Source organism: Cyprinodon variegatus, unplaced genomic scaffold (genome assembly GCF_000732505.1).
Source record: "Cyprinodon variegatus isolate N-32 unplaced genomic scaffold, C_variegatus-1.0 Scaffold61, whole genome shotgun sequence".
In the NCBI taxonomy this organism is placed as follows: domain Eukaryota; kingdom Metazoa; phylum Chordata; class Actinopteri; order Cyprinodontiformes; family Cyprinodontidae; genus Cyprinodon; species Cyprinodon variegatus.
In genome coordinates this window covers 1,489,221-1,501,111 of record NW_015150514.1, presented here as the reverse complement: position 1 = coordinate 1,501,111, position 11,891 = coordinate 1,489,221, and the positions used below count along the sequence as shown (strand labels likewise).

At 40.0% G+C, this 11,891-nt stretch overlaps 2 protein-coding genes across 8 annotated transcripts in view; both read right to left on the bottom strand.

Moving 5' to 3' along the window:
- The window catches only part of fam13a (family with sequence similarity 13 member A), a 63,864-nt gene extending 58,931 nt beyond the window's left edge, over positions 1 to 4,933 (bottom strand). For 4 of the 7 annotated variants that reach the window (XM_015371632.1, XM_015371633.1, XM_015371634.1 and 1 more), the window contains exons 1-2: positions 4,689 to 4,933; positions 790 to 985 (exon numbers count right to left, since the gene is read on the bottom strand). In XM_015371632.1, the coding sequence (XP_015227118.1) occupies positions 790 to 985; positions 4,689 to 4,715 (223 nt within the window). In that variant the 5' untranslated portion in view covers positions 4,716 to 4,933. The remainder of the gene's footprint in view (positions 1 to 789; positions 986 to 4,688) is intronic. The other 3 variants (XM_015371637.1, XM_015371636.1, XM_015371638.1) reach the window with 3 other exon arrangements.
- Positions 4,934 to 6,405: 1,472 nt separating this feature from the next.
- LOC107082756 (ovochymase-2-like) overlaps positions 6,406 to 11,891 on the bottom strand; it is a 31,005-nt gene continuing 25,519 nt past the window's right edge. The window contains exons 20-25 of the mRNA XM_015371588.1: positions 11,673 to 11,855; positions 11,406 to 11,518; positions 9,655 to 9,749; positions 9,205 to 9,494; positions 7,294 to 7,389; positions 6,406 to 6,895 (exon numbers count right to left, since the gene is read on the bottom strand). Of these exons, the coding sequence (XP_015227074.1) occupies positions 7,373 to 7,389; positions 9,205 to 9,494; positions 9,655 to 9,749; positions 11,406 to 11,518; positions 11,673 to 11,855 (698 nt within the window). The 3' untranslated portion in view covers positions 6,406 to 6,895; positions 7,294 to 7,372. The remainder of the gene's footprint in view (positions 6,896 to 7,293; positions 7,390 to 9,204; positions 9,495 to 9,654; positions 9,750 to 11,405; positions 11,519 to 11,672; positions 11,856 to 11,891) is intronic.

The following is an 11,891-nucleotide window of genomic DNA, read 5'->3' as shown; positions in this document are numbered from 1 at the left end:
AGGTTATTGCTTGGATTTGAATCCAAGCATCCAATAAAAAGAAGGATCTTAAAGAAACTGATAATATTCTGATGATTAAAGTTATTTCCACAGTTGTGGTCTTGACCGGTCTGGAAATAAAATGCCAAGTCCTCAGCGCCCGAGACCGAGACTGAGACAAGACCAAGACCATCAAAAAATGGTCTCAAGACCAAGACCGATCTCGAGTACTACAACACTGGCTAGTGGATAAAATCAAATCATGTGCATGCTTGTAACCTGTCATATAAGCTTCCTGTGACATCTAGTGGTAAACCGAGTCACTGCAGTATGTAGGAACCATCACAAACAAAACATGAGGGAAAAAGTTTTTTTTTTGTTTTTGTTTATTTCTTAATACAACGTTTTAAACAAGCAGATACCTGAGAGACATATATGTTATACATTTAAAAGACTAAAGTAAGGGGCTGGAAGTAGATATTGTTTTATTTATTTACTTTTTTGCTTCTTCTATTTATTATTTGATTCAACATTTCAGAGAAAATGTTTAATAAGATTGAGGAGGAAAAATTACATTTTTATTTTTGGCTTTTTTGATTTGTGATATGTTAATGATAAAATTTACATATTCTTTTAGGTGAATAAAGCAGACCTAAAAATGTTGAAATATATGGAAAATACAGCAAACTAATGAATTGTTAATGGATTGTTAATGTAACTGGACAAACTTAGGCTACTAAATTGTAACGACGATCTAGACGTTCTTCTAAGCAATTAAAAGTAAAAATTCCTTATAAAATGTACGCTTACCGTGGCGCCTGAGATGCTCCACCATCCTCTTTACCACCAGAGGCACTCCATCCTCCAACAGGCCCTGCTCCCTCAGCTCCAACAGGGGCACTCCAAATATCTGGCTGTTTCTAGCTGCCACAGATCTGGATCTCAGCATGGATATCTGGGCAATCTTCTTCATGTCTTCTTTGACCAACACTGCAGCCTGGTTGTGCTGTTGGAGGGAGGAGAGCAGACATCAGCCATACAGTGACAGAGGCCCCATGAAGCAGCGCCAGGTCTGTGCTGCAGGAAATGCAGCCACAGGCCGTCATCTATATGAGGACAGAGTGGGCTGTGAGCTGAAGGGAAGTGGAAAAGAAGGAACCAGTGTGTTGCTGTTAACCAATATACATCTTCCTTAAAGAGAGAGACACCTATATATTGCATGGGTGAAAATTGAAGGTCTTGGATTCATAAACCAACATCTTATGTCCAGTCTAATTTAAAATGATCATATCGAAGTTAAACTATCCTCTCCTAATGATCTGTGTTACTTACAGCTCATTTATCCCTGCATTGTTTATCTGTTTTGTTTATTCACTCCTGGTATCAGTTAAGACTTCCTGCTGTTCTGGATCCTGCAGAGTAGAAAGGAGTCTCAGTGCTGTTCCCATGGCAACCACTCCATTATGTCACATGTGAGTCTATGGTGCAGCCGCTCAAATAGGTGAAATGATACACAATGTAACGACTGAACTAGGATGTTTTCAAGCTACATTTGAGTCTCATCCTGATTGAAACCAACTTCCCAGATGGAAAGAGACTCTTTATATTCACTAATGTTTCCCACTTATATCAAATAAGCATTTGTTTTCTTATAAGCATATGAAAGAGCTTGAAAAAGGTAACTATGTGTTTAGCAGAGTTTCTAGAGGATTTAAGCTTGATTTATACTCGCTGCGTGGCAAAGGGCGCACAGCCTTGTTCCAAATTTGAGGATATAAAGTTGTTCTTAAAAAACATGTTTGCTTTTACTGACATCAAACAGTGCAGAAGGATCCAATGGAACCAAGAGTGTAACTTTGTGATTAAAGTTGGTGGGGCCACTCGGGTGGGGGCCGATGGACCTACAGATGCTCCACCGGAACCATTTTATTAAGTAGGTTTTCGTATTTTCAAAAAATGAGCTCAAACATATATTTATTGACTGCTTTCCTATTGTTGAGAACACAACAGAACTTTAATACACATATTTATATTTATAGATACACTGGAAAAATGATGTAGAAATAAGTAAAAATTTCTTAAACTAAGTGTATTTATCCTTAATTTGAGTCAGTAAATGAGATATTTTGCCAATGGAATGAGTAGATTTACTCTTAAAATAAGATAATTAGATAAAATGCGCTGGAAATAAGACAATGCAATTGTGTTTTCTTATTTTAAGTGTAAATTATTTTGTTCCATTGGCAAAATGTCTCTTTTACCTCCTCAATTCAAGGACAAATGTACTTATTTTAAGAAAAAATGACTTATCTAGATTTAGATTTTTTCCAGTGTAGTTAAAGAGATTTATTTTTAGTGCAATACATATATAGGGCCCCCAAACATTAATGTATAAAAAAAATAATGAATAACAGCCCATTCTGATACCAAAATCGATATATAATGCATCCCTTGAAGTACAGTTTCCATCCATCTAGAAAAATATTGATATGCTGCTTTTTAAATATAGCATAGCATATATTTTTCTTGTAAACTTTCTGGTAAACTTGGATATGTATTTTATTTTGTGTTGCATATCCCAGTAAATTTGTTTCCCCTTTAAATCTGCAGCCTCCCCACTTCTCTCTGTGCTCTGTTTAAAAAGATTTATGAACCTGTTTACTAATACGATGATGCCAGAAAGAACATTTATGTAGAACAGATATGTAGAAGCTCTGTAGTCTGATTCTGTCTGTACAATGAGAACATGTTATTTTTAACCTGTAACTGTCAGTCATGGTCCTACGAGGAGCCAAGCTTTTTTAACTAGTAAAGACGAACCAACCATGTTTTCTCAAGCTTCTTCCATTATAATACTAACTTGTATAAACTTACAATTTGTTGCCATTTTTAGCTGAAAAAGCTCTGTATGTCAAACTGATTTTTCAGTAGTATGATCTCTAATTTTTTACCCAACCCGTCTCCTAACTTTTACTTAAACATCGAAGTAGCTGCTGGTTAATATTCACTGAGTGCTGCTGTGAGTCTCTCCTCCAACCACGCAGCTACTTTGTACATCAGTGACATGCAACTGCAAAGAAGATGTCTCAAAACGACAGATCCGATGATGTTACACGGAGAGGCGGGATAGGGGGAGCAGTGGGAGAGAGAAAAAAAAAAAACACAGATAGCTGAACCAAACTCTGCTACATTTGGCTAGGGGGGAATTGTAAAAACGATCTAGAAATAAGTAAACATTTCTTAAATTAAGTGTGTTTACTCTTAATTTGAGTGGGTAAATTAAATGCTTTGCCAATGGAATGAGTGTTTTTACTCTTAAAAGAAGATATTTAGATAAAATGCACTTGAAATAAGACAATGCAATTGTGTTTTCTTATTCTAAATGTAAATTGTCTTGTTCCATTGGCAAAATATCTCTTTTACCTCCTCAATCCAAGAACAAATGCACGTATTTTAGGCAAAAATAACTTAACTAGATTTCCATTTTTTCCAGTGAAAGTGGGAAAAAGCAGAAATTATTGGTGGGGACATGTCCTCACCAGTCCTTCAGAAAGTTACGCCTGTGAATGGAACACTGTGGTTAAATACTTTGTTATTACTGCTCATTCAATAACTGAAAACAGAAAACAGGGACGAGTTTATTGGCCACACTTATGGTAACAAATATTTTAGTTTCCGTTTTTGTCACGTACAATATAAATAAATCTGAGACCTTTACCCATTGTATACAGTGCATTTAGCTTTTATTTAGTGAAACAACATTTCTTTTTATATATCTAAAAAAAAGAAAAGGTCGATATAGTTATTCATGTCATGTGAAAGCTGATATATGTTTTTAGACTTTAGCAGGATATATTAGACAGGAGAGAGTTTGTAAAACCTTTCAGGATAGATTTCAGTTATTTGAATATAACTATTGTAACCCTGTTTATGTTATTTCATTTTTGTATTTCTACCTCATTTCCTGTGTTTGCTAGAGATCTGAAAGATCTCAGACTAGCAGCAGAGAGCAGGCTGATGCACAGCCTCTTTTCCTCTTTTTTCTTTCTTGTTAGTTGTCTGTTCTGGAACTACTTCCTATATAAAGGGGTAAAAAAGAACAGAATTGTTTTTATAAACAGTGGTCTTATTGAAATAATGCCTGTTCTAATGAAAATTAAATCTTTATTATATATTTTTTTAAGTTTGAGAAGTGACTAGGAAGTGGAATCTTGCTCCTCTGGCCAAGTTTTCTGCATGAAGGGGACTGAAAACAAGCCCCAGCATGTGTTGCTCCCAGCCCCTCCCCCTGCAGCCCCTCCCCCTGCAGCCTCCTCTTTTCCAGTCTCCCTCTAGTATGTGGGTGGCCATGGAAGAAACTGGAAGCAAAGGGTCCGCTGGCATCAGCAGCTGTTGGGCTCAGAGAAACTGAGAAATGTAGTTCAAGACACAACAGGCAGGGGGAAAAAAAGCCATGAGGAAACAGGAGCATTAAGGAAACTGACATCATGGAGGGATGAGCTGGAAACCAAAGAGTTGGTGAGAAGTGAAGCAATGTCTCTGTGCTTAAGACAAGAGATGGACAAACATAACCAGAAAGTTGTTTTCATATCAGGAAACATTGTATGGCAGTTTTCTTTTGACAAAATCTCTTACGCTGCCTCTCAGAGCAGCTATTTCCATTTTCCCGTTAGAAGTTATCAGGAAAGTCTCCAGCATGCTTTACTCACACAGATGGTCATGGCTCCTGCACCCATTCTTCCTCCAAGGTAACTCCAACAGAGACTTTAAATGAGGGAAACACTGCAGCTCCTCCTCCTCTTCTCCCTCCATTAGAGGAAAAACCCCAGACCCCTGCCACTGGCAGGACCTTCCTTAATCCTCAACATTTCAGTCCTTTAAAAGCAAAAGGAAAATCCAGTTTTCAGGAATGCTGTTGATGCCGGCAGATTTCTGTCCAGCTCATGAAGCACAGATTAGTTCCTCTTCCTTCCTCTCTGCTCTCCCATGCTGAAACCCGAGCCATGCTCTCCTATTGGCCCACTGGCCGGCTCACGTGACCTGAGGGATAAAGTCCCAAACATGAACATGTCCTGCAGACTCCCTCTGTGAGGAAATGGGGCTGGGAAGATAGAAGCTGGTGGCTGGGAGGGATGGGAGGGCGATCTTAGGGGAAATAAGTTCTAAATGTCAAAACTACTCATTAACTCAACAGCAGTGGAAAAACTCATCCAAACAGTACGACATGGAAAATTTGTCTATGTTGACATAAATGATTCATCTTTTAGATTTGGAATGATTTTATTCAGCAAGTTGTTAATGACAGGAAAACACAAATACATCTCAAACTACACACTTTAAAGGAAGCTCATTGATACAAAACATATTTCCACTGATATTTTTTCCATTTGATGCAGACCTTTGAGGTGGACGGTCTCCTTTCCACCACCATCATCTATTAGTGTTAGTTACAGCCAGAAAGTGTGAGGAGGGTTGAACAAACCCAGTTCTGTTTGGTGCTTGTTAGCCAGCCAGTGGAAACATCACCCACATTTTCTAAATTCTGACCAATGAAATATTCAGATCCCAGTTCTGTACCAACAGGTGGAATTCCTTACGCCCAAATCAAACACCCAGATGTATTCATTTGCTGAAACACAGTGTACCCCTGATGGTCTACTACTAAACATTGTGGAGGTCTGAGTTTGCACTCCCAAACCCCAAACCACAGTATCATGTCTCAGTTCTGTGATTCAGAACCAGATGTTCCCTTTAACTTTTCATATCTGTTACAATGCCGACGGTTCATCCACTCATGAAGGAGAAGTTTGCTTGAGGTTTAAGTTCTTGTTTGCCTCTTTTTCTCAGCCCTGTCTCTAACCACCATAGCAGCCAATAACTCACTTTTTAGGTCATTGATCACTCAGTAGTTCTTAAGTCTCATGTTTATCAGGTAAGTTTCCAGCCTCATGATAAATCTAACAGAAGGAAACTGGTGTCCGCTGGATTTGATCCACTGGTTTTACTTGAACACGTCAATCATGGGATCCATGTTTTAATTAAAAAGTTCTTCTACATACATTGAATTTTCCTAGCCTGGCCAAACTGACTGACTGACAGCTGCTAAGGGTCAGAAACAAGGTCTAAAACACATTGGACCAATCACAGCACAGGAGGTGGGAGTTTACACCTGAGCCAGCTTTACCCATGATGCAACAGCACTTTCCTGTAACCATATCAGTCAAGAATGTGGCTAGAACAGAGCAATGTTTGAATTAAGCTTTTTATTATGTCACAGATGAGTGCAATGTATCTTTGAAACTTGAAAAGTTGGCTGATTTAGAGCTTTTCTTTTTAAAAAGATGTTTTTTTTTTTGTCACATTTGTAGTTATCTGACTGGTTCTGACCATTTTCCCTTGACCCCTGGAGTGATGTGCTGTGTTTTCACTGTAAATCAGTCTGACTTGCCAGGTTTACAGTTGCCCTACAAAATCTAGGACAATTTTGAGCATCACAACTGAAGAGAAAGAGGAAAAACAAATATATACTCATATTGGCAGAGATGTTCAACCTAATGTTTTTCTATTAAATTCAATACTTTGATAACTTGTTGACCAAAGCATTACAGACCATAATACTGATAGTTTTATTATTACCTAATTGCGGAGTTTTCAATCCCATTAAAACATCCAGATTAAAATTCCATAATCTTAAAAAATAAATCTAAAAGCATTAAATCCTGATCTTTTATATCGCCTTTTGGTTTTCATATGCAAACTTCCTGATGTTGTCGTGGATCCAGTCATTGAAGGCAGACACTCGTGTGAACACTGAGGGTTTTTTGTCTCTGATGCAGCCTTGAGGACCAAAGCTGACCACGCCATGCACCTCCCAGGTCCCAGCGACTGAGCAGGAAAATGGACCGCCTGAGTCTCCCTGCAGGAGAGCAGAACAGACAAATAAATCAGGAAGGAGCTTCAAGGTCAATAGTAAATTAATAACTTGAGGAAATAATCCTTAGCAAAACATCCCTGCCAGAGTTCTACAAACCAGTTTTTACAGGTCTGGAGCTCTAATTACAACACGGCCCTGTTTGCATGGTTGCTCATTATGGCAAACAAATAGTGGCCAAATGTGCTTTTGTCCAGTTCTGGTTGTGATCAGGGCAGCAGGCAGCTCTAATAAAGGCTGAATGGCCGCAAACAAAACAGTTGACTGATTGTTTCAGAAAAAGACAACCAGCTATGTTATGCTAACCCACTTATATGAGGTCTTCAAAATAAAAGCTTTATTTGGAAGAACTTTTCTCTGCTTATTTTCAGAGTGTCTGGTACCTGGCAGGCTGATTTGAGCTCATCGGGGGACTCGTAGCCAGCGCAGATCATGGAGGGTCTGACCGAGTCCAACCAGTATTCAGGTTTGCTGCAGGTCTGGAAGTCAATAACAGGAAGTGCTGCCTGGTTCAGCTTTTTAGCCACAACAGGAAACAGGTTACCTGGGTAAAACACATTTTAAGTTAAAAGATTAAATACTCTAGTCTTATTTCATAATGAAGCACTGAAAAACCTCCTTTTCCAGCATAGAAAAACCTCAAGACTTGTTTCTAGCAAATGTTATTAGGGGACATCACAACCCCTCAAACTTTCAGCAGATTGTTACCTGACATGTTTCAACCCCTTCTTCAAAACATAGCACTCACATTAGGGCATTAACGAGTTGTGATTTTTCCAAAGCGGCTATATGACAGTAAAAGTTGAGTCAATGCATTATTCTCCAACGACCACAGGTGGGAGACGGGGATTCATCAAGTCATCTCTATGCCATATATTTGGCTACGTTCACAATGCAGGCCTTGATGCTCAATTCCGATTTTTTTGTGAAATATGATTTTTTTGCATTGTCATTCACGTTTCCAAATATATGCGACTTGTATGTGATCTCCTGTGTGAACTGTAGTCATACAACAAAAGTGTCCCGCATGCGTAGTGGAGCACTGTGTTTACGGAAGTAAACCTCGATGGTAGAGCGCATCTAGCGATCTTTCCCATCCATAAAAACACAATCTTTTCAAGTTGGTTAAACATAAATACGGCTCTCTACATCAATGTCTGCCATGGTTGTTGTTTTCTTGTTGGGATCCAGAGGCTTGTCAACCTTTCTCCACCAGAGGGAGCCTGAGATCTTCCTCCTGAGGGTGTGAGCTGACTTCTGCACACCTGTTTCCCATCTGCTCATCTGGAGGCTTTTTAAGGAGGAGGAGGCTAACACTTCTCTGCCAGAGTGTTTGCCAGTAATGGTACCAGCAAACCTTGAGCCAGCTAAATCTGATCTGTCTTCCTGATTTTTTTTTGAGAACCTCTATGACTCTGTGTTCTTCTGCCTCTCAGATCCTGACATATCTGGTGATCAGTCAACTCCTGGAGAAAACTCTTGTTGCCTGGAACCTGCCTGTCTGCCCTCCGCCTTAGCCTCCGTCTCTGCCTCTGCCTTCAGCCCTCTGCCTGCCGATCAGAATACCCCATGAACAGGTATTAACCCAGACCGCCATTAAACAGCAAGTTTCCTGGATCCACTCTAACCGATCTGTCCTCCTCTAGTTGCTTCCCTCCCGTGACCAGCCTGACGAACCAAGACGCCGTTCACATTTTTCTGAAAATATTGTCAATAAACCTTTTAACTATTTTTCCTGTCTCTTGAGTGTTTCTGCATGTGGGTTAGAAGATTAGACCCCAACATGACATTTCTTGTCGTTTCTTCATAGCAAGACCCAGAATAGTGACCTTTGTCAGGTATTAATGGCGTTCACGTCGGATGAATGCGACCTAGCCGTTCAGACACAGGTCGCATTTGGAAAGATCAGATTTGCATCGGATTCAGAGTGGCTGTTCAGACTGCCATGAAAAGATCAGATCCAGGTTGCATTTGGGCCAAAAAATCGGCTTTAGGTCACTTCAGCCTGCAGTGTGAACATAGCCTTTGTTCTGCCCAGCCGCTGAACCACGTGAATCCAGTCTGCACAGTGAATTAAATTGTGCAGATTGGACACACCTTGTGAAGATGACTTCACCAGGTGAGTTTATAATCCCCAAAAGTTAGGCTAGTGCTTTCCTCTCCATACAGCTCCACCCAGTGGCAAAGAAAACTGTAACAGTATCTAACATAATTATTGCTCTTAAAATATAAATCTGTTGACTAAAAGTTCATAATCAAAGTTAATCAATCTCATGATTTAAGGCAATTCCTACCTTTCTCGTCTCCCCATCCTGTAACGAAGCACTTAGTCCCCGCTGGCATCACAGCCCCGGCTTTCGGCAGACAGATGGGGCTGATCTCCTTCGTCATATTTACAGGCTCGGTCAAATGCACCAAGGCGATGTCATTGCTGATGTCCGTGCTATCCTGCTCATACACAAAGCCCTCGTGTCTGATTATTCTGTCCACCTTGTAGCACTTCTCTGCCGAGGGAACATCCATGGAGGAGTTCATGTGGTGTTTTCCCAAACACATACGCCAGAAGGATGTTGTGTTCAGGGGGCTACAGAGAAGGGTGATAAGCACCAATTAGAGGACAGGGTAAGTAAACAGTTTACCACCAACAGTTGTTACCACATTGTTGCGAGGGAACTACTAAAGCCAAGATTTAATAATACAACCTTCATTCCAACCAGGTTATGGATTCAAGGTGATGTACTTACAACATAAAACAGTGAGCAGCAGTAAGAACCCACTCTTCATGAATCAGAGAGCCCCCACAGCCGTGCATGTAAAGAAATGGAGGGAAGGGTGAAGCCTGCATAAAAAAATAAATAGTGTTTAAAATCAGAATATTTCATAAGAACTCTTCACTGAAATATAAACTTGTGGAATTAAAGCCCCACAGCAGCAATTATTTTAAGGCAAGTTCTGAAAAAAAGAGTGAAAAAAAAATGTTTTTCTTAAGTATTAAATCTGCTTTAAGTGCAAGTTAATTCTCTTCTTTTTCGGGCAACATAGCTATAAGTTTAGTAACTTTTAGGAAATATTCAAAATGCTTCTAAAGATATACAGTCTATATATGGTGATTAAAGGTCATCATTGGCTTCATTGGCTTCCTTTTAAATCAAGAATAAGGTCTGTTTATTCATCTAATCTGTTCCTTCTGCTCCTTCTCACATAAAGCCCTACTGTAAATAATCAAGCTCTTTCTGATATTAGAGATCTGATTGTTACTTATGTCCCAAGATAGCTTCACTGTAAATCTGCATTTTTACTAGTGATTCCTAGAATTTCTAAAAGTACAATGGGAGGCATATATTTTAATTATCAGGCTTCTCTCCTGTGGAACCAGCTATCATGAGGCAGTCACCCTGTCTACTTTTAAGGCTAGGGTACAAAACTGGACGGGTCACCAGTCTGTCGCAGGGCAACACAGAGGAACATAAAGACACACACGGCACACACACTGACCCCTAACGACAATGTAGAAAAGCCACGTAAGCTAACAGTCATGTTTTTGGAGTGTGGTAGGAAGCCGGAGGACCTGGATGCACAGAGAGAACATGCAAACTCCAAGCAGAAAGACACCGGGTCATGAATCGAACCCAGAACCTCCTTGTTGCAAGGCAACAGTGCAGCACTGTGCAGCCCTGCCTTAAAAGTTTTCTTGTTTTTATAAAGCTTTTGGTTAGAGTGGCTTAGGTTTTCCAGAGCTATCTTTATAGTTATGTTGCTATAGGCTCAGACTGCTGGAGGACATAGGGACCACTTTTAATCATTCTGCTTCATTCAGTCTTTATTCTCCCACTCTGCAGTATTTTTTAGTTAAATGTCTAACTTAATGCGCTCTCTGCCTTTCTCATCATTATAGCTTCATCTGTTCGCTTTCTGTTTCGCTGTGACTTCATCCTGGAATATATATATCATCTGTGCTGCTGCCAGCCTTGTTTGTAGATGTTGAAGCTTGGTCTGTTTTTCACTTTTTAGTCCTGTTTTTCTTCTGGATATAGCTAAGGGCCCAGCTTTAAATGTGACTAACTGGATGTCCTCTATTTCATCCTTTTAAAAACTGTCTCAGAGAGCTCCTCTGATTACCTGTTTCTTTCCCATATGGAGCCATCTATGGAGCTAATTTACCGTTATCCCTTCTAACTTATAAAGTATTTATTGATACTGCATTTATTATGTGTATTCTCTTTGCAAGGTGCATTGAGAGAAAATATGCTGTGAATTGGGCTGTATAAATAAACTGATTTGAACTGGATCAGTGCTTCTATGTTCCTTTGTATTTCTGATTCTATTTCCTTGAGCCCTCAGTCAGCATCTATAAAAGCCCACTTACACTGAGGGTGGAAGGAAGGTTATTGAACAAAGACAGCCGAGAAGATATCCCTCCTATTGCCAGACTTTACTTAACTTTTTCCAGGTGTTTGAGGAACTAGGAAGGCAGATAAAAAAGATGGTTGTGTACCTGCATGGAGACTTGCCAAGGCCAGGAGTGGGGTTTTGCCTCCTCCCCGTTAACAACCCGAGGAGTGGCTGTTTCTGGCTTTACTGCTGGATTTCCACAATCTTCTGGCCAGTCTGAGAGCAGGAAGATTGTTAGGAAAATTTCTACTCTATCCAAGACTGAGAAAGGTCTGATGTATGTCACCAACAAACTGTAAACCTTGTCATAGAAAGTTTAAGTCACGTCAGTAGGCAACTTCAGTATATTTTGTTTTTGGTCTCAACTCACTGATGGTGATGTTGTCCCATGGGTTTGGAGAAGGAGGAGGTAAAGTTGGAAACACACTAGCATCAGTGGTCCAGTAACCACGAAAACCTTTCTGCTGATTAGCATCATTACTCAGAAAGCGGATAACCACCGTGTTGACAGGGACGGTGATGGTGGGTGGTGGAGCGAAGCCACAGAACCGACCTGAAGGACAGATAAAGCTCGGTATACCCTGCTGGC